The following is a 22,044-nucleotide window of genomic DNA, read 5'->3' on the forward strand; positions in this document are numbered from 1 at the left end:
GGCCTAAAATCTGCTAGGTGCTATATTATAGTTAATGCCTTATCTATTCATTTATCCATCAGAGCACTTCTTTTTTTTTTTTTTTTTTTAAGAAACTTCTATTTATTTATTTATTTATTTATTTATTTATTATATGGAAGTACACTGTAGCTGTCTTCAGACACTCCAGAAGAGGGAGTCAGATCTCGTTTACGGATGGTTGTGAGCCACCATGTGGTTGCTGGGATTTGAACTCTGGACCTTCAGAAGAGCAGTCGGGTGCTCTTACCCACTGAGCCATCTCACCAGCCCCATCAGAGCACTTCTAAAAGCAGTCTTAGTCAGCCTGTCTTACAGCTGAATGGGGCTCAGAGAGCAAAAATTGATACACACTGAACTCCAATGAGGTACTCTAGACAGTGTGTAAACAGTCCACTTTTGTTACTAAATCTGATAAACCCAAATCCTCTAAATCAAGTGAAAAATGTTTTGTGTGAATTGTCTGTAAAAGGTGTATGGTGTGTAGAAGAACTTAACTTATGCCAGAATGAAGTACAGACACAAAACCATAAAGATTGGTAAAGAGCCCAAGCTTCAGATACCCAGAGGAGGTAGCAAGTTCGCGAGCTGCTTATAAAGCAAACACTCTGCACACAGTATTAGCCCAGCCCTTTACATCTTAAGTGCAAATTAGCAGCAGAAAATGGTAGGTGATTATATTATCAGGTAGGTGGCTCGCCTATTTTCTGGTTTAATAATACTTTCTAAAAATAGACTAACTTCATAAAATGATCTAAATTTTCCCCATTAAGAAGTGTTCAGGGGGCTAGAGAGTTGACTCAGTGGTTAAGAACACTGACAGCTCTTCTGGGGGTCCTGAGTTCAAATCCCAGCAACCATACAGTGGCTCACAACCATCTATAATGAGATTGGATGCTCTCTTCTGGTGTGTCTGAAGACAGCTACAGTGTACTTACATATAATAAATAAATAAATCTTTTTTTTTTAAAAAGTGTTCAAAATGAAAAACATTGAGTTCAAAACAAAACAATTAGTAACATTGTAGCCAGAAAATCCAAAGCACAAACTACTGGGCGATAATAACTTCTGGGGCTGTTCTTGTGCACTGTGTATTGAGTTCTGTACCCCAAGATCGGGTTACAGTCCAGACATGGGCCCTGTACTGACCAATATGCTGTAAAGAATGCTCCCCAGTAATCTCTGATGGGCAAATAAAAAGCCAGTGCTTGGACTAGGACAGAGGAGGGAGGAAGGTGGAACTTGGGACTACTAGGGGGTCTCAGGTAGGGAGAAAGGGCAAAGAAAGGAGGGGGCGGCAGGATGGACCATAAGGATGGATCCTGAGCATGTAACCTGAGAAGTCCACCTGGGGATGTCCATGGAACAGTGCAAGACTCAATCACCAAGTAACACAGGGTCTGTGGTTGGAATACGCGTTAGCATAGCTCAGAACCTGCCGGGCTTGGCTTGCAGCTTAATAAAAATATCAGGTTTCTGTGTCTTTTGTTAGGGAGCTATACAGGCTAAAGAGCGCACAGAAATACCCTGCAGATATCTGTGAGCAAAAGGGGGTTATAGCAACCCCCCCACACACAAAAAAAAAAATCTCTCCTGTAAATCTACACACATACACACACGAACTGTTCATGGTGAATGTGACTGTGTTGATTAAAAATTTCCAAATGTGAGTCCACTCCTTTATTCTATAGCAACTAAAGTATACTGGTAACATACAGCAATCCCATCTTCCATAGGCAGAACACCAGAAGTTTGTTTTTATATATATATATATATATGTATGTATATATATATATATATATATCCCTCCTCCTGGGGCAAATAAAAACAAGACTCAAGAAGTAAAATTCTCAGCACTATAAAAACCCCAGGAAAAACCTAAAGCCTAAAGCACGAGCCGCAGGATCCCAAGACTAAGGCTGACAAAGGGGCAAAGGGAGTATGATCTTCTGTGGGTGCCTTCAAAGTGAGCGAGTCCAGGTTCTCCTGCGGCCACTTCAGAAGGAGTATGTAAAGAATGTAGCAGCATGGCACTTCTCAGACCTCTCCATGGAAGAGAATTAAAACTGCAGAGCACTGGGGTGGACGGGCACACATGGGAGTGGGGGGGGGTAGGGAAAATGGCAGACCAGACACCCGTCATCTTGCGAGGTGATTGGAAAGTAACTTGCGGCTCTGCTCCATCTCGGGGTCAGCTGTGGAGAGACAAGCTGCACATCACACTGCATCATCTCAAGTGCCCCAGAATGAGAAGAACACTACACTTACAGTATCCACACATCATCTTCAGAATAAATTCCCGTAATGACAGAGCCTCTCAGCTGCTTTCCTGCTTCCCTGAAAAGTTCTTTTGCTGCAGAGACAGAGATGAAAGAAGCCTGTGAAACTTCAGCGTCATGTGTGCTAGGCAGCTGAGACAGACTTTACAGGTGGCAGACTCCATCACCTTTAAACTTCAAAGGCTGGTGCTTAGTGTAGACACATGACATAAATCTGTTTCATGGCATACCTAAAGAGGTATCTATTGATATGATAAAACGTGGTTTCATAAACAAATGTTCTCTTAATGTCATATTTAAGATTTATAGCACTCAGGAGCTGGAGAGATGGCTCAGTGGTTAAATGCACTGGCTGCTCTTCCAGAAGACTGGAGTTTAATCCTCAGTACTCACAAGGGAGCTCAGAACTGTCCGTGTACAGCTCCACCCAGGTCCTCACACAGACATACACATAGACAGAACACCAATGCATATGACATAAAATTAATTAAAAAAATATATAGCACTCTAATCATACAAAATGACCAAATAAAGACTTGACTTTTTTTTTAATTTGCCTAACACAAGGAAAATGGACACAGCTGTCTTCTAAAATACAGTCTAAAGAGAGGGGAAATGATACATACCTTAAAATCACAAAGTAAGAAAATGCATATTGCAATGAATTGAAAAGTAGGCAGGACTTATATAGAATTACTTAGGGAGGGGAGGCGTGGGGCAGGGCTTTTCAAGGCCGAGATTTCCAGGGTGAGGACTGGGTTGGAATCAAGTCCTGAGCTTGAGGATCTTAGAGGCTGGTGGCTTTATTTTGCCCCCTTTTCCTGCACCAGGCCCACTGGTCAGGATGGCTTCCAACTGCAGGAAGCTTTGGCTGAGTTCCCATTGTGAGGAGCTGCTTGGGGAGGCTGGAGAGGAGGTACTGCTGGTGGCTCTGTGGTAGTACCTCACTGGACAGGGTGCTGGCTGTCCCTGTGGGGCACTGCTCAGGGACTACAGGTGGCAGACAGGCTAGAAAACTAGCTGACCATAAATCTGAGAAACAGCAGAAAGCGAGTCAGCAAGCACTGTACTTCAGTGGCTGTGAGGTAGCTCTCTGACTGGAGGGTGATGCTGCCGAGAATGGCAAGCAGTCCTGTGCCCAGGCTCCTGCCATGATTTCCCTCAGTGATGTACTGCCACCCGGGAGTGTAAGCTGAAATAAACCCTTTTCTCTCCTAAGCTGCTTTGGGTTGAACTATTGCATCTCTGCACCAGAATGAAACTAGAACAATTACCAAATGAAGTTTTGTTTTTTAATGGAGAGAAAATAATTGGATCACAATGACCAAGCCTTAATGTCATTAATGATTACCTACCTTAAACTATCCACTAACCAAGCACTAAAACTTCATTTTAAAATGAGTAGCAAATATAATTTGCAATTACACAATCAACATAATTTACTGAAAACAGTTATTCTACTGGAAGTCTATTCCTATTAACTGGTTCAAAACCCACACCAAGACTCAAGTATTTTCTTCATTTATAGAAGGAAAAAAGCACAAGAATTATTTGTAGACAAATTATATTCATCCAATCAAACTATATAGCCATAATATTTGTGACTAATATTAAGTGGATGAGGAAAATGTACCCATAACTAAAATAAAAGTAAAATATTGGGCTGAAGAGATGGCTCAGTGGTTAAGAGCACTGACTGCTCTTCCAGAGGTCCTGAGTTCAATTCCCAGCAACCACATGGTTGCTCACAACCATCTGTAATGGGATCTGATGCCCTTTTCTGGTGTGTCTGAAGACAGCTATAATGTACTATAATAAAGAAATTAATTAATTAAAAAGTAAGATATTAACCCACATACATAGTTTTTCCTCAAATGCATTAAAATAAAAATATAAATATATAATCTTTAGGTACATAAAAAGGATGGAAAGAATGACATCAAATTTAACATCGTATCTGTGATAACTATTCTAAATCACTAGATTTTTTTTTTAATTTTTTTGTGATTTTTGTTTGTTTGTTTGTTTGTTTGTTAAGACAGTTTTTCTGTATAGCTCTGGCTGTTCTGGAACTCAGTATGTAGACCAGGCTGGCCTTGAACTCACAGAGATCCTCTGCTTCTGCCTCCCAGGCATTGTGATCAAAGCCATGTGCTAACTGACTAGATTTTCAAAGCCTAAGGTAGTGTAGTGGTTCAATCTGTAGGTTGTGATCCGTTTGGGAGGTCAAATGACCCTTGCAAAAGGGCCACCTAAGACCAGCAGAAATATCAGACATTTATATTATGATTCATTGCAATAGGAAAATTACAGTTATAAAGTAGCAATGAAAATAATTTTATGGTAGGGGTCACCACAACCTGAGGAACTGTATTAAAGAGTTACAACATTAGGAAGGTTGAGAACCACTGGCCTAAGGTATTAGTGCACATACTTCCAAGTGTACAGCTGTGTGAACAAGTGTGTCTCTCCATCTATACGTCTGTCTTGTGGGCTCTTTCCCTTCTGTTTGTTTTTGTTTTATCTTATATTTTATTATTATCCCTCAGATGTCAGTTTGTTTTCTAATGGGACACAGAGAAAGGGTGGATCCATATAGGAGGGGAGGTGGAGAGGAACCTCGAGGAGTAGAGGGAAAGGAAAACCATAATCAGACTATGTTGTATGGGGAGAAAATCGACTTTCAGTTCTAAAAAATGAAAATTTAAAAAAAAAAAGAAACAAAAAGGGGGTGACCCCCTGAGTGCTGACACGCATCTCTGCTTCCTAGTCTGCCACCATGTGAACAGTGGCCTCACGCTCCTGCCTCCACACCTTCCCTGCCATGCCAGACTAGACTCTCAAGTTGAGTAGACACAGGTCTCCTCATTTAAGTTGCTTCTAGTCAGGTAATTAATTAGTCATAGCAGCAAGAAAAATAATATAAACTCTTTGAGCAATTGTATCCTAGGTTTTTCCTCAAATTTCTCTAATTTAAAATTCTCTACAAGAAAAAATTTTTAAACCATTGTTAAGCAATAAGTGTTTAAACTGCAAAAAGTTTGGGCTACCAGGAGAGCCAGGGCTATACAGAGAAAACCTGTCTTGAAAAACCAAAAAAAAAAAAAAAAAAAGTTTGGGCTAAGGAGACGGCTCAGTGGGCAAAATACTTACTGCATAAATGTTGTAAATCAGAGTTTGATTCCCAGAAAACACATTAAAATTAAATGCTGGGTAGTGTGCATCTATAATCCCAGCACTGTGAGGTGGGGACAGCAAGATTCCCAGGGCTTATTCACCAACCAAGCCAGCCGAGTTGTGAGTTCTGGGTTCAGTAAAAGACTCTGCTTCAAGAAATAAGGTGGACAGCTCAGAAGACGACACAAAATGTCAACCTCTGGCCTCTACAGATAGACTCATAAGCAACTGCCTGTTCATGTACACACACACACACACACACACACACATGCAGCAACAACAGAAATAAAAATTAGAAAGGGAGAGTGCCCCTCTACTTACCTGATGCCATGGCTGGGCTGAAGAGCCCCAGTACTGACACACTAGCAGAGCTGGGCAGGTCTTTATATAATTCCCCACGCAGGTATTTTTCTGCTTCCTGGATAGATGCTATGTTCACTGGACAGGAGATCTTATTCCTGGATAAATATATAACTATGCTCAAAATTAATTCTTAAAGACATTTTATAGTTTGTAAAAAAAAACAAATAAACAACAGAACCTAGCAAACAATAGATTACATAGACTACTACACAAAATTATTCTTTTAAAAAACTCTGACTCACTAACTGAAAGTGACAGAGCATGCACCAGAGCATGATCTCAGCTCTAGTATCCTTGGCCCTGTTAAAAGCATGTCAACAAAGTATGGAGTTAAAACTACAACTTCCAACTTAGAAACCTTAAGAGTGGAATACTTACAACTGGATAAATTTCAGGAGATCTTTAGTTGCCAACATACCAGCATAAGACACTGGGCTCTCGCCTTCCTTATACAACTTTACCACGGGAAATGCAGTAACATTTTGCTTCGTACATATATCAGACCAATCTGCACAATTTATTCTGGTGAGAAGGATGGTGGACCTGCCTGAATCAAAGGGAAATGCACATTCTATGAACACTACTGCAGAACACTCGCTGCTTTCAGTCCTGTCTAATCCCATTCCCTTTAAGTGTGTGCCCAGCAGACAAACTCCTGCAGACCTCTTCCCCGGGCTCTGTGAGGCCTTCCCTGGATGCTGCTGTCCTATCTCTAGAGCTGCTCCCTTCTGGACCCTTTTGGAGGCTCGTCTATTACTGGAGTTGGGACCTTCTTAAGCCTGCATTTGAACTGCTTTTCCTCTTGCTTTACAATTTCTTTTTCAACTACAAACAATCCAATACAGCCTAAACTTGTATCTCTGGCCTCAACTCCTCCTTGAAGTTCCAGACCAAGATATCTTTAGTGACATCTTTGTCACCCTGTGAACAAACACATCCTAAAACTCTGCATGTCTGAAACCAAATACAATTTCCAGTCTGTGTAGTGGTCAAAGAGGCCACTCTTGTGTATCTAAGGAAACAGCAACGTTTTTTCTCATCTCCCTGTTCCTAAGTCTCCCATGCCTTCTCAGTCACTACCTTTTCAATTTTACAGCTCTAATTTTACATGTGTCTATTTGCATGTTGTGGTTATTTTCTATTTATATTTATTGTCGTTATTCTTTTTGCTGGATTACAATAGGTTTCTACTTCACATCCTAGATTTAGTATCTCTAAAACATTGCTTGAGATACCATTTTCAAAATCAAATCTGTTCTGGTACAGCCAACTCCTCACCCATCCCTACCAAGCTTTGTAGGGGTAGGCATGTGTCACCATGACACTATTTCATGGACACCTTGCCTGGCACCCCATCTGCACCAGGTCCCTCTCCTACACACTATGACAGAACGACACTACTCAGTTCCTCGTCATGCTTTGTAGCTCTGTTTATCCGCATCATCTGATGAATGTCTGTCTCCCTGAAGAAAACTCCTTGGGAGAAGGGGTTGTGCCTGTACTTGTCACCATCAAAGCATGAACCTGGGGCCTCAGTTATCATCCCCATCTAAACACAATAATCTCTTCTCATTCCAGGAAAATGCATAGGACAAAAGCATACATTCTTACTTGTTCAACAATGAAACATGTAAAGTTCTCTGAAATATGCAGACTACTGGGTAAAAACAGATTTTAAAAACTCAATTAACACAAGCACCACATAATTAAGCTAAGAAAAAAAAAAAAGAAATTCATTCTACTAAAAAGTAGAGTCAACATATTAGATTAAGAAATTTGTATCAACATGTGAATCCTAAACTGTTCAAGTCATTCCTAAGCTGTTTTCTCAAATTGAAAACTTTGATTTTTCTTTTAAATAAAAAGGAGCGCAGATGCATGTTAAAGTTCTAAGACTTCTTATACTAAAAGAATTAATAAAAGAAAGTGGACTCACTAATATGCTGACATGCCTAGAGTACCACATCCCATAAATTTCATTAACACACTAACTTCAAATAGAATTTATAATCTGAAGGTGGAAGGCTCTTTGATATAATGACTACATTAAGTATATTTAAACAAAACAAAAACATTTGCTGCCACCTTGTGGTTGAGGAAAAAATACTCATAGACCAAAAAAAAAAAAAAAAAAAAAAAAGGTGGCTTTTCTCAAGGGGCCAACATCAAAGATTAGGATATAATAATAATAATAATATAATAATAGGATTAGTGTCCAAAGTACTATAGTATATTTGTAACTTAAAAGTTTACAGCACACGCTGAGCATCCTTACGGCAACACATATGCTTGGAAAGAGGATGGTCAGATATGTGGAAAAATGCGAAATCATGGGCTGGTGACAATGATTTGGCTGGGTGGTTGAAGACTTGAAAACTGATGAGAAAGACATTTGGGGAAGAGGGTAGATAGGATGACCTAGTCTGTGGAGAGGCAACCTCTTTCCCTGGCCATCCCAGTGGACCCGTGTTGTAGAGATGGGGGTTATACATGGGATCAACAACATGGACTTCCAGTCACCAAAGCTGGCCTGGCTACACCTGCTGCTGAAAACCAGACCTGCCAATAGTAGAAACCAACGCTGCGGCCTCCTAAATATGGCAGCATCCCCCTGGCTGACCAGCTAGCAACCTGGTAGCAGCATATCACTTTTTTTGTTTGTTTGTTTTTTTGAGACAGGGTTTCTCTTTATATCCCTGGCTGTCCTGGAACTCACTTTGTAGACCAGGCTGGCCTCGAACTCAGAAATCCACCTGCCTCTGCCTCCTGAGTGCTCTTAACCAGATACTTTTGGCTATGGATTTGCCCCTCCTACATGCAATGCTCCTGACAAACTGTTATCCAAAGCCTCATACAAGGCCTTATCCACCATACTGATATTCCATCTTTAGACTCAAAGAAGGCCTTTTCCACTGTCATACTACATCCATGACTCAAAGGATTTATCCACCATCATGATATCCTGTACAGTACCTTGAACTATGAAATTCATTTTGCAGTAAAAGAAGTACAGCAATGCACACAGAATTCCCTGGTCTCACCTCGCATCCCATCTACCAGGCTTGGTAGAACAGTAGAATATCCTTTTAAGACAGAGTTATGGAGCCAATTAGGTGACACTAGCCTGGAGGCTGGGTGGAGTTCTCCAGAAAGTTGCATTTGCTCTGTTTCAATGCCCCTTTCTCCTACAGCAGGATTCAGGCATCCAGAAGCAAGCGGGAATAGGAATGGTGCCACTCACCACCTTGAGCAGCCCACAGGAAAAATTTTGTTTCCCGTTCCTGTGACTTTGCTCAGCTGCCCTAGAAGTTCTGGTTCTAGATAGAGAACTGTTTCTGCCAAGTGCCATGACCAACATTCCACAGATGTAGAAGCTAAGACTTCCCCATGGTTGCCTAGGACACCTCATTCCCTTGAGTCAGCATACTAACAAAGAAATATCTGTGTTATGAAGAGTGATTGATCCAGCCTGTCTTGAGAAAATCAGGCTGCTTCTCCACAATGAGGACAAGAAAGAGTGTGTCTGGAGTACAGCAGATCCTTCTGGGTGTCTCTTGGTGTTACCGTGTTCTGTGATGAAGATCAATAGGAAACTACAGCCCAATCCAGACAGGATGAGAAATGGCCCAGACATTTCAAGAATAAAAGTGCAGCTCACTCCCCCCCCCCCCCGCCCCCTCCTAGGTAAAGAACAAAGACCTGCTGAGGTACTTGCTCAGGTGGAAGAAATACAGAATGAGTGTTGTACGAGTTAGTTACAAATACCAGCTAAGGCCTTTTCAACAGTTACAGAAACAAGAATGCTGTTATGAATATTTCCATCTTGTTTTGTTAAGAACATGCTTGTGCATCTATACATCCACATTAAGCAGATATTTGTGTTTTCTTTACTTCATCATATACTGTTAACTTATTGAGGTAATATCTGTAATTAAGTGTTGTAAATCTATGTTATCAATTGTGTGTTGTAAATCTATAGTATAAAAACTATGGGACACTAAAAGACTAGGCATTCCTCAGGATATTTTTTTCACCGACTCTCAGGGGAAGCAGCATATTGGTGATTGTGAGACAGTCACATCACAACAGGCAGAATTATACCTTGATACTGTTTTCACATGGAAACCATAAGCATTAGGACATATGGAGATATGGCTGGACATCAGGTTGACAAGGGGTGGTGGACTTGTGGTGGTTATTCTTTTTGTCAACTTGACTGGAACTGACTTAGAGGTAAGCTCTGGGCACACCTGCAGAGGATGTCCTTAATCAGGTTATGTGACGTAAAAACATGCATCCTGAGTGTAAGGAGCCCCTGACCACAAAAGCCAGATAAAGGAAGTCCTGAAGGAAGTTCGCTTCACTGCTACCATGTCTCACTGCTGAGTTGTCTTCCTGTTCATCTGCTCTGTTACTGCTGCTCCTACTTTGCTGAGATCAGAGCCTAACTTCTTTAAGCTTCCAATACAGACTGAAGACTGGAGGCTCTGCAGGAATCCTTCAGACTTCCAGAATCACTGGAATTGCCAAGGCATCCAGCTTCATGGACTGGGCAGCAACTGGGCTCTAGGGCTCTCCGTGTAGAAACAGCCACTGTTGGATTACCCAATCATATTGTGTAAGCCAATCTAACACATCCTCTTTAATATATTTATTCTCCTGGTTCTGTTCCTCTAAAGATTCCTGATACAACAAAAGTATTAAGTATAAAATCCTCCACAATCTGAATGTTGTTCGGTGTGCACATAACACCACAAGTAGAAAACTCTACAGACTAATGTACAAACTATAGTCAGAAAAATACTGGCTACAATTACCTTGATGCTATGTTTACAGGATATATGTGAATCACAAATAAGTTTCATGTTTAGATCTTAGCCTCATCCTCAAAGTATCTCATTATATCATTATATGACTTTTATATTATATTATATTATAATAAATTAAATAATTTATTTCCAAATTAAATACATCCAAACTATTTCTGTTCTTCAGTTTTTCAAGTATGGAATATTTAACCTGTATAGGGATCAACACCGATGCAAAATACTATCGCTATTGATATTATTGTGCCAGTTAGTTTTTATCAACTTGACATAGGTGCAGGCATTATCTGAAAAGAGGGAATCATACTTGAGAAAAATGCTTTTATAAGACTGGCCTGTAGGCACATCTGTGGAGTACTGTCTTAATTAGTGATTGATGGAGGAAGACACAGCCCACTGTGGATGCTATCAACCTAGCTAGGCAGTCAGGTAGTCCTATGTTTTATACAAACGCAGGCTGAGAAAGCCAAGGAGAGTAAGCACTATTACTTCATGGCCTCTAATCCAGTCCTGCCTCCAAATTCCTTTCCGAGTTCCTCTCATGAAGGACTCTAAGCTATAAGGAGAAATAAACCCTCTTGTTCCTAAGTTGCTTTTGGTAATAGTTGTTTGTCATAGCTATAGAAAGAAAAAACCAAAACAAACTAAACCCTTTCAATCCATCAGCCACAATGGCCAGAGAAGCAGGTAGATCTTCAGTCCTTCACTCTCTTATCTCTGCTTCAAATTCAATGCTCCTGCCTCATCCCAAGATCTGTAGTTGATCATGTACGGTCACCTACATAAGTGATAGCCTTCCCTTCCTGTCTACCCCCATCTCTAGAGGACTGCACAAATCTTCTCCTGGACCACCTATCCCTTTGTCTAAGGCAACAATACCCTCAGACATTCCTTGGGAACCCATCCTGCCATGCTGACCAGGGGAGTTGGTTGGCAATTTTCAGGTCTTTATTCTCATCCTTCTCTAAACCCAACCCTCTAGTCCAATCCCTGTCTCAGAAGCAAATTACCTGTTGTGGCCTCTCTTCACTCTCTACCACCAATGCCAGGGTAATAAGCATACACTGGTGGAACACTCTGCTCTCCTCCCTTCCGTGGACTCCATCAACCCGGCTTCAAGTCCATTTCCATGCCTAAGCATCAGCTCCCGATATCAAAAACCACATTCTATCTGGAACACCCAGCAGTCACAACAAGCAGGACCTCAGACGCACTGCCTACCAGGCAACCCACTTGAAAATACCAGAGAGGGCCACAGAAACCAATGAACACAGCATCAACACAACAAAGATAAGACCCACCATCAGGACCCAGATATCAGCATAAAAAAAAAATCACCAACAGCCAAGACAAATGTCATCACTAAAGCCCAGCAACTCTACCACAGCAGTCCCTAAAAATATAATATAGCTGAGGAAGTCAGTGGCCTCATTATAGCCTTTATGAATATGGTAGAAGTCCTTAAAGAGGAAATTCATAAATCCATTAAAGAAATCTATGAAAATACAAATAAACAGAGGAAAAGAAGAAACAGTTCAAGACTTAAAAATGCAAATACAATCAATAAAGAAAACACAAACATGGAAAGTCTAGAAATGAAAAACTTGAAAAGGAATCTCAGAGGTTAAGCGGTACCAACAGAATACAAGCAATGCAAGAGTCTCAACCATAGAAGACAAGATAAAAGAAATGGAGACCTCGGTCAAAGAAAATGTTTTTTTTTTTAAACTTGAGGTACAAAACATCCATGAAATCTGGGATACTATAAAAAGACCAAGTCTGCAAATGACAGAAATAGAGGAAGGAAAAGAAACAAAGGTCAAAGGCATAGAAAATATTTTCAACAAACTAAGAGAAGAAAATTTCTCTAATGAAGGAGGTGCCTATCAAGGTACAGGAAACACACAGAACACCAAAAATAGACACGAACAGAAAAGACAGTTTCTATGACACATAATAATGAAAAGAATAAAATACAGAACAAAGAAAGAATATTAACAGCTGCAAGGGAGAAAGGCCAAATAACATATAAAGGCAGACAGATTAGAATGAGGCCTGACTTCTCAATGAAGACTATCCAGAAGGGCCTAGACAGATACCCTATAAATTCTAAGAGATCACAGATACCAGCATAGACTACTACTAAGCAAAACTTTCAATCACAGCAGATGGTGAAAGAAATTCCACGATAAAACCAAATTTAAGGAGTATCAACCTATAAATCTAGCTCTACCAAAGATGATAGAAAAAAAAAAAAACCTTCCACTCAAAGAGGTTAACCACGCCCAAGAAAGCAGAAGGAATAAATACTCCCAGACCACCAAACCAAAATAAGAGGTCGGGGGAGGGGGGTAAGAACATCACAACAACAAAATGACAGATATCAATAAACACTGCTCGTTAATAACTCCCAACATCAATGGTCCCAAGTCCCCAATAAAAAGACACAGAATAACAGAATGGACTTAAAAATAAGATCCATCGTTCTGCTGCAACCAAGAAACACATCCTAACATCAAAGATACACATCACCTCAGAGGGAAAAATATAGAAAAAGATACTGTAAGCAGATGGACCCATGAAGCAAGCCAGTGTAGCCATTTTAATATCTGATCAAATAGACTTCAAAATGAGACTGATCAGAAAGGATTACTGTAGAAAAGGACACTACATACTTATCAAAGGAAAAATCTACCCAAAGGACACTGCAATTCTTAACACTATGCACCAAACGCAAGAGCACACAATTTATTAAAGAAAGAAACACCGCTACAGCTTAAATCACATATTAACTCATAGTGCGTGACTTCAGTACCCAACTCTCACCTATAGATAGGTCAACCAGACCCCCCCCAAAAAAAACCTAAACAAAAATACTGGAACTGACATCATAAATTAAATAGATCTAAGAGATAGTTACAGAACATTTCACCAAACGCAAGTGCACACGCACAAACAAAATATACATTCTTTTCAGCAGCTCATGGAACTTTCTCCAAAACTTACCACATATTTGAAACAAGACAAATTTCAACAGGCACAAGAAAACTAACACCCAGCATCCTCTGAACATGTTAAAGCTGTTTATCAACAACAACAGAACCAATAGGAAACTTACAAGCTCATGGAAACTGAACAACTCTCTACTAAATAAAAATAGGTCAAGACGGAAATTAGGAAAGAAATGAAAAACTTTCTAAAACTGATTGAAAATTAAGTCACAACATGCCAAAATTTATGGTACACAATAAAGGCAGTTCTAAGAGGAAAGTCCACAGCATTAAGTGCCTACATAGAGAAATTGGATAGATCTCACACTAGTAACTTACCAACACACCTGAGAGTTCTAAAACAAAAACAAAAACAAACAAACAAAAATCACACCCAAAAGGAGTGGAAAGCAAGAAATGGCCAAACCCAGGGCAGCAATCAATAAAACATAGACAATACCACAACAAAATTACAAAGAATCAATGAAACAATGAGTTGTTTCTCGGAGGGGAAAAAAGAATGGTAAGATTGACTAATCCATAGACAAGTGAAAGAAAAAGCAAAGAAAGTAGATCCAAACTAGCAAACTCAACACAAAGGAGCACAGAACAACAAACACTGAGGAAATGCTGAGAATCATAAGGATGGATTTTAAAAACCTCCACTATACCAAATGCGAAAATCTAAAAGAAATGGATAACTTTCTTGATGCAGACCAGTTAAAAAGTTAAATCAAGAATCAAGACCAGATAAGGAATTTAAACAGACCTATTACCCCTAGTGAAATAGCAGCTGTTATGTCTCCCATTTAAAAAAAAAGTCAAGACCAGATGGCTTTAGCCTTAAATTCTATGAGACTTTTAAAGAACAGTTAATGCCAATACTCATCAAATTATTCCACAAAATAGATACAGAATGAACACTGTCTATTTCTTTTGAAGAGACCACAGTTACACTGATACATCAGCCATAGAAAGACCCAACCAAGACAATTACAGACCAATTTCCACTACGAACACTGCTGCAAAAATTCTCAACAAAATACTTGTAAACCAAACCCAAGAACACATAAAAAGATACCTGCCATATCAAGCAGGCTTCATCCCAGCGATGCTGGGTTTGATTCAGCTATGTAAATCAATAAATGTAATAAACAAGCTGAAAGATAAAAAGAGCATGGCCATCTCATTAGATGGAGAAAAGGCTTTAGCAAAGCCCACACCCCTGCAGGATAAAAGTCCTAATATATTAGGACATACATACATAATAAAGACAGCTTAAAAGCAAGCCCATAGCCAATGCCAACTTAAATGAAGAATAACTCAAAGCATTTCCACTAAAATCAGCAACAATCAAAAGTGTCCACTTTCTCCATACCCATTCAATACAATAAAGTACTAGAAGTCTTAGATAGAGCAATAGGGCAACTGAAAGAGACCTGAAAGGATACTAACTGGAAGGGAAGAAATCAACATATCTTTTCTGTAGATGATATCGTAATATACACAAGTATACTTATGTATACATAAGACCCTAACAATTCCACCAGAAAACTCCTACAACCGATAAACACTTTCAGCAAAGTAGGCTACAAAATTAACTTGCAAAAGAGTCAGTAGCCTTCCTATACACATATGACAGATTCAAAATCATGGAAATAGCACCCTTCACAATAGCCTCAAAAATATATATAATATCTTGGGGTAACTCTAGCCAAGCAAGTGAAAGACTTGTATGATTAAAATCTTTAGGACACTAAGGAAAATAAAATGTAGACGATATCAGAAGATGGGAAGATTCCCCCATGCTCATGAATTATTAAGATTAACATAGTAAAAATAGCCATCTGATCAAAAACAATCTACAGAGTCAATGCAATCCCCATCAAAACTACAACACAATTCTTCACAGAACTTGAAAGGAAGTTTTCAGCCTCATGTGGAAACACGAGAACTGAGGATAAAACAGTCCTGAGTGATTTTACAGCAGTCCTGTTAGAAATACCACCACCATCCCCCCTTTATTTACTTATTTAAACTCAGTGCCATAATCTTTTTTTTTTTTTGCATCTTTAAGATGGTTTTACAAAGTTTCACACTCAGACAAAAAAATAAGCATGCATATCACAGAATACTACCTTTCAACTTAATTGCCACATCAATATAGGATTGTAGAAATGCCATGGATACTGCATGCCCTATAATAAAAGCAGAAAATTCAATAGGCATTAAAGCACCCATGTTTAAGTCACACATATAAACACATAGAGAGATTTATGAGAATTACAAAAACTAGAATTTCTAAATAACAGATATCATACTACAGAGTACCCAATATTATTCAATCACTTATATTGATTCCAAAAGCAACTAATATTTTCATTCATACTGTATACAGTGAAATGGCTATTACTTGAAGATAATATTTCCTATGCTGTTATAAAAGTGTTGATATATGGGTTGGAAGAGATGACTCAGTGGTTAAGAGTACTGACTGCTCTTCCGAAGATCCTGAGTTCAAATCCCTCACAACCATCTGTAATGAGATCTGATGCCCTCTTCTGGTGTGTCTGAAGACAACTACAGTGTACTAGTTTATAATAATAAATAAATCTTTGAGCTGAAGCGAGTGGGGCTGACCGGAGCGAGCAGAGATCCTAAAATTCAATTCCCAGCAACCACATGGCTGGTTGGACGGCTCACAACAATCTGTAGAGCTACAGTGTACTCATATACATAAAATAAATCAATCTTTTTTAAGAAGTTGATATATTTAAAATAATTATATCCACTAATACTAGCTTTGAAAAGTAACTAGCTGAATTTCTAGCTTAACCATTGACCTTCAATTTGTAAATTATATATCTAGAAGCATAGAAAGTTTTACTTCTTAGAATCAGAAGTAAATGCTTCAAAGTGTGCAGTCTACTGTGACATTAAAAACTATGACATCTTACAATGTACACTATTTAGAAAGCAACATAAAACCCATCTTTCAAGGGTCCTCGTATGTCATATAGCATCCTGTCAAAGCTCATACTTACAGGTAGCATAGAAGAGCACTATGCTGTCAGAAGTCATGACCGTTGTATTAAAAGTCTCCTCTGTTAGCTCCACAGACAACTCCAAAGGTAGTGGTTTCTTCCTATCTCTGTAAACAGTTCCTGCCACCTCATCATCTTCAACAGCTAAATGTTTTTAAAAGAAGTTAATTTACATAATTAAATAATTAAATATTTAAAATGTCATGAGCCATCACAGGAAAAGTGGGCTCCCCCACTCTGCTGCTGATGTGACCTCGGGCAAGTCACCTAACTGTGAAAACAGATTCTTCAATCTACTAATCACAAGTGAAGCTAGCTCTTACACAAAGAAAGCTGTGTCAGCCCTAAGAATGAGAGCCAGAAGTGATTAATATGTAAATATTAAGATATTACGAAAAGTTACTACTAATACTGCTGACAACAGACTCATTTACAACTACAAACACACTAGTGTTAATTACAATTTTGTTTCCTAGTAAGAACGATAAAGATGAAATGTGCCATGGCTTTGTGTAGATGCAGAAAGCCCGGTGGAAGACAAAAGCAAGACTGTGGGAAGCTGGACGCCTGGTGTGAAACAATAAAGGTACACACTAAAATGCAAGAGAAAGCAGCCTGACATCTGCTCACCAATCCACCCAATAAAATGTGATTCCATTTTACTGACACTAATGGCAGGAGGAGGGTCTTACCCAGATCTGGGCCCTCCATGTCTTCGCCTTCATCTTCTTGTATTTCTTCAATGTGCATATTATTTTTCACGTGGGAAATGATTAACTCAACATCATTCAACACCAGAAACTCCACAGGCACATCCTAGAAATGTTATCTTTCAAGTTAGCATTCGGAGTAACAGGTTTTCACTGTGACATTTTCAAACATGTCAGCACATTCTGTGCTTATGGGTCTCCTTCCCCTGCTGCCCTCCTGAAACCTTCTTGCACCCTCTCTGCTGGTCTACTGCTTCCTGCTAAGCAGTACCCCGTATTTACTTACAAGTAGCCCCTTCACCCTTCTTCCCTCCTCCCCTTTCCTTCAAGATCTCCTCTTCTCTCACTGTCCCTTCTCAGCTTCCTGAATCTTCACATATGCATGCATACATGCACAAACACACACATCTAGATTCTGCATGTGAGAGGAAATATGTAGTATTTATTTGAGTCTTTTTCACTTAACATAATATCTCTAGTAGTTTTATCCATTTTCTTGCAACCACACTGTTTATTCACCTGTTGATGGACATTAGGCTGACTCCATCTTCTCGCTATTGTCAATAGTGTAGTAATAAGCATGAATGTGCAATATCCCTGTGGTCTGCTGACTTCGGGGTTCTTCAGATAGATGTCCAGGAGTGGTATAGCTAGATCACATGGTAGTTTCATCCTTAGATGTTTTTAAAGATGATTTCTTAAACTGTGTATGTGTGTGTGTGGCATGTGCACATGAGTATAGGTGCCCATATAGGCCAAACCAGAGCATCAAAGCCCCTGGAGGAATTACAAGTGGCCGTGGATACTGAGAACAGAACTTCAGGCCTGTGTGAAAGCAGCAAGCACTCTTAAAACCAATGGCTGCCTCTCTAGCTCCTGTGTTTCTTTTGATCCTTTTGTGTATGGTGCACTTATATATGTATATATATGAAGTGTGTGTATGCACATGCACATGTTCATGAGTTTCCCAATGACATTTGTGCTGGGTGGTTTTATGTTAACTTAGCACATGCTATGGTCATATAAGAGGGAACCTCAATTAAAAAAAAAAATGCCTCCAGATCCAAACTTAAACAAGCAAGGATGTAGGGCATCTGTCTAAGTAGTGATCGATGGGGGAGGGCCCAGCCCATTGTGGGTGGTGGCGTCTCTGGGCACCTGAGTTCCTGAGTTCTATAAAAAAGCAGGCTGAGCAAGCCATGGGGATCAAGCCAGTAAGTAGCACCCCTCCATGGCCTCTGCACTAGCTCCTGCTCCCACATTCCTAACCTGTTTGAGTTCCTGTCCAGTGATGAACTGATCTTCTCCTTTCCAAGTTGCTTTCTGTCATGGTGTCTCATAAGAGCATTAGTAACCCTACCTAGGATGAGGCCCATGCTTGTGAATGACGGTGTGCTGCGTGGAGATAGGAAGACAACCTTTGTGTCCTCCCTTTCCATCCTTGATTGACACTGGGTCTCTGTTGTCTGACCAAGCTAGCCTTCAAGCTTCGAGGAATCCTCCTGTCTCCCATCTCTTTAGAGGGGCTCTGAGGTTACAGGCACTCACTAGTGAGGGCTCCTTTTCATGAGTTCTGGAGATCCAAATTCAGATCATATTTGTCCAGCTAGCATTACACCTGCTAATCCCTCTCCCCAGCCTACAATAGGCTATTTTTTAGTTTTTTAAGGACCTTCTAACCAGATTTAACGGCTGCACCTGTATACACTCCTGCAGCAGTGTATAAGGGCTTCTCTTTTCCCAACTTCCTCACCAGTGTTTGTGGTCATGTGTTATCTTGATCACTAATATATAACAAAAAATTTTTATCAAAAATATTTTTCTTTCTAGGAACTAAAATAAAACAAAACCTCTAAACTTCAGTTCTAAAACTAAACAACAAAAGAAATAGATGTCATAATTACTAGAAAGAGAAGCATCCAAAGTGTACATCAACTAACAGCAGATGGCCACCCTGCGTGTGTGTGTGTGTGTGTGTGTGTGTGTGTGTGTATGTGTGTGTGTGTGTGTGTGTGAGATAATATACACCAGTAACACTAGCACTCATACCATACAAGAGGACTCCAAATGAAGGGTGGCCTCGACTACATAGTAGAGATTGTTTTCAAAAAATAAAAATAAAATGAATCATTGCCTTTGGCAAATTTTGCCTTCAGAAATTTTGCCAAAGAAAGAAATCAATGATATTCAAGACAATTTATAAGTGCAGGCATAATATAACAAAAACAAATAATTAAATATAATTTTAGGGAAAAGTAAGAAAATAAAAAAGCAATTGTGCATTTTTCAATGATAATTTAAAGATCTTTCTAATAGTAAACATGTAATACTTTAGTCCACATGGACTACTTTAGCTCAAAGAGGTAAAATTACAGACCAGTGTGTAAAATGACTAACCTTCTCTGCTCTTCTGAAGGCCACATTAGCGTGCTGAGGAATGTTAACATCCATGGAGTCCCTTTTGAAAAATAAAAATAAATTTTTATTCACTCGTCTAAAGAAGCCACCCAGGTTATAAATCTAAAACAGAACAGTATATTCTTATTCTAAAAACAATTATGAATAGGTTACAATTTAGTGAGCTTGAGAAATTCCATGTATAAATACCAATTGGATTGTCTAGTCCAATTTTAATTTTAATCAAGCTAAGTGTATAGACTTCTGCTCAGCAATTAGTCCTAACTATACTGGAATCTGTTAGATGTAAGGATTTTTTATTATTAGACTGCCATACAAAACCTAAGAAATATTATTTTGAAGGCACTGTGGTAAGATACCTCAACAAGAGCAGAACCCCTGCTTTCCCCAGAAGGTGCCACGCCACCCACTCCGCAGTTCTTCTGTCAGCCTCCTGGGTAGCGCGCTGGCTGATAATAAAAACCAGTGGCAATCCTAGTTGTAGATGAACGGTTGAGACCTGCTGGGGATCTTCAGCCACTTCCATCTTGATTTAGAAAAAAGAAGGCAAAACATTCTCATTCTATGGTAATAACCCACATGACAGACTGTATAAACCCTCTCGCACACACACAAACACGTGGAACTAATTTTTATAAATATATACTGTATCCTATGAAACTAGTCTATAAGAAATGATGTGAAGAAAAGTTTAATTCAACTACCCCAGATCTCAATATATAAAAAGAAGTAAGATGCTCTTCAGGGAAAAAAAAAAAACAAAACCTGTAAAACATATATATCTATTTTTACCATTTTTACCAAATGATTGTGCCTGAAGGTTCTTTTTAGGATTCAGATAGAAGCGTTCCTTTTGTCTACCAGGTGTAAGTAACCAACCACTGTGGAGAATATTATCAGCCTTCAGAAGGTCCTTGGGTTTAGCCGTTAGGCTGATGGCCTAACCATTTCCCGATCTGTGTTCATTGGTGGGAACCTTAACAATAGGTCTGGATTGGGGCTGAAGAAATGGCTCAGCAGTTAAATGCACTTCCTGCTCTTGAGGAGGACCCAAGTTCTGTCGCCAGGACCCATGTAGGGCAGCCCACCATTGCCTCTAACTCCAGTTCTAGGAGATAGGCACCTGCACTAACATACACATAACCATAAAATGGGCACACACGGATACAAATAATTCAAAATAATAAAAATAAATATTTTAAAAATTTATCTGGGGTAACTTCATATCTGGTATAATCTCAATCTATTTGAGATTGAATACATACGCAAATTTACTGTCAAAATTTGTAGTTTAAATTGATTTTTTAAAAAAAGCAAAAAATTCTGATACAGTTACAGCCAGACCCTGTGGAACACGACTATAATCCCAGAACGTAGGAGTTAAAAGGACTGCCCCAGGTTCAAGATTACCCTGGGCCACAGGGCAAGTCTTATGCTAGCTGGAGCAGTGTCAGTTCCCTGCACTCCGTAGTTGCCTCATCCCTCCCCTGGAGCAGAGTTGCTAGCCTGGTCTTCATGGCCCTTGCAAACCCTTCCAGAAACCCTGGGCCAACACTTGGGTTCTCATTCCAGCCCTCTAACTCCCCACTCCCTGCAGTTTTGCATTAAGATCTTTCCTGCTTTCCTGACTTCCAGCCTCTAACTAGGATTCAGAATCCACATCAGGTCCTCAGCACTCCAGGGGGGATAAAAAGATTTAAATTGAAAATGAGATACCCATGCACCGTTCTGTGAGAATTCTGAAAGAAAAACTTCACTTCGGAATTCAGCAATTTAATATTGCTTTTGTAGAGCTGAGCCCTGTGCTCCACAGCTCCAGAAAGCGCCACTCAACTATAAAGTTCCAAGAGCACATTCATAGAGACTAGAACAGCAATCCTGGACTTTATGCGTGCCTGGCTTTCAGGTGCAGCTATGCTTAACCGCTTCCCAACCTCCTATGCAATCTTCAAAGTTCAAGTTTCTTTTTTCTTTTTTTTTTCATTTTAAGATCAGTAGCACATAATTCCTACCGTCATAAAATAAAATCAGAGAATCTCCTTCCCAAGTATTTACTTAAAATTGTTTTTTAAAAACAATAAAAATAAATTCGTAAGTAGAAACTAGGAAAAGGGTACAACTTCAAGATATACATAACAAAAAGAAAAACATTTTCTATTGAGTTTAGTATAAGTTATCATTCTGCCCCCTACTGGTAGGTAGACAAAAAGAAAAAAAGT

The 22,044-nt window shown here is 39.5% G+C and overlaps 1 protein-coding gene across 18 annotated transcripts in view; it reads right to left on the minus strand.

Moving 5' to 3' along the window:
- The window catches only part of Txndc16 (thioredoxin domain containing 16), an 85,104-nt gene that overhangs the window by 11,095 nt on the left and 51,965 nt on the right, over positions 1–22,044 (minus strand). For all 18 annotated transcript variants that reach the window (XR_001781157.2, XR_001781156.2, NM_172597.3 and 15 more), the window contains 8 exons: positions 20,185–20,351; positions 19,805–19,865; positions 17,390–17,513; positions 16,698–16,841; positions 15,792–15,851; positions 6,216–6,384; positions 5,796–5,932; positions 2,287–2,371 (listed from right to left, as the gene is read on the minus strand). Coding sequence is in view for 16 of the 18 variants with exons in the window: in NM_172597.3 (NP_766185.1) it covers positions 2,287–2,371; positions 5,796–5,932; positions 6,216–6,384; positions 15,792–15,851; positions 16,698–16,841; positions 17,390–17,513; positions 19,805–19,865; positions 20,185–20,351 (947 nt within the window). In the remaining 2 variants the exon portion in view is untranslated. The remainder of the gene's footprint in view (positions 1–2,286; positions 2,372–5,795; positions 5,933–6,215; positions 6,385–15,791; positions 15,852–16,697; positions 16,842–17,389; positions 17,514–19,804; positions 19,866–20,184; positions 20,352–22,044) is intronic.

Source organism: Mus musculus, chromosome 14, assembly GCF_000001635.26.
Source record: "Mus musculus strain C57BL/6J chromosome 14, GRCm38.p6 C57BL/6J".
Classification (NCBI taxonomy): domain Eukaryota; kingdom Metazoa; phylum Chordata; class Mammalia; order Rodentia; family Muridae; genus Mus; species Mus musculus.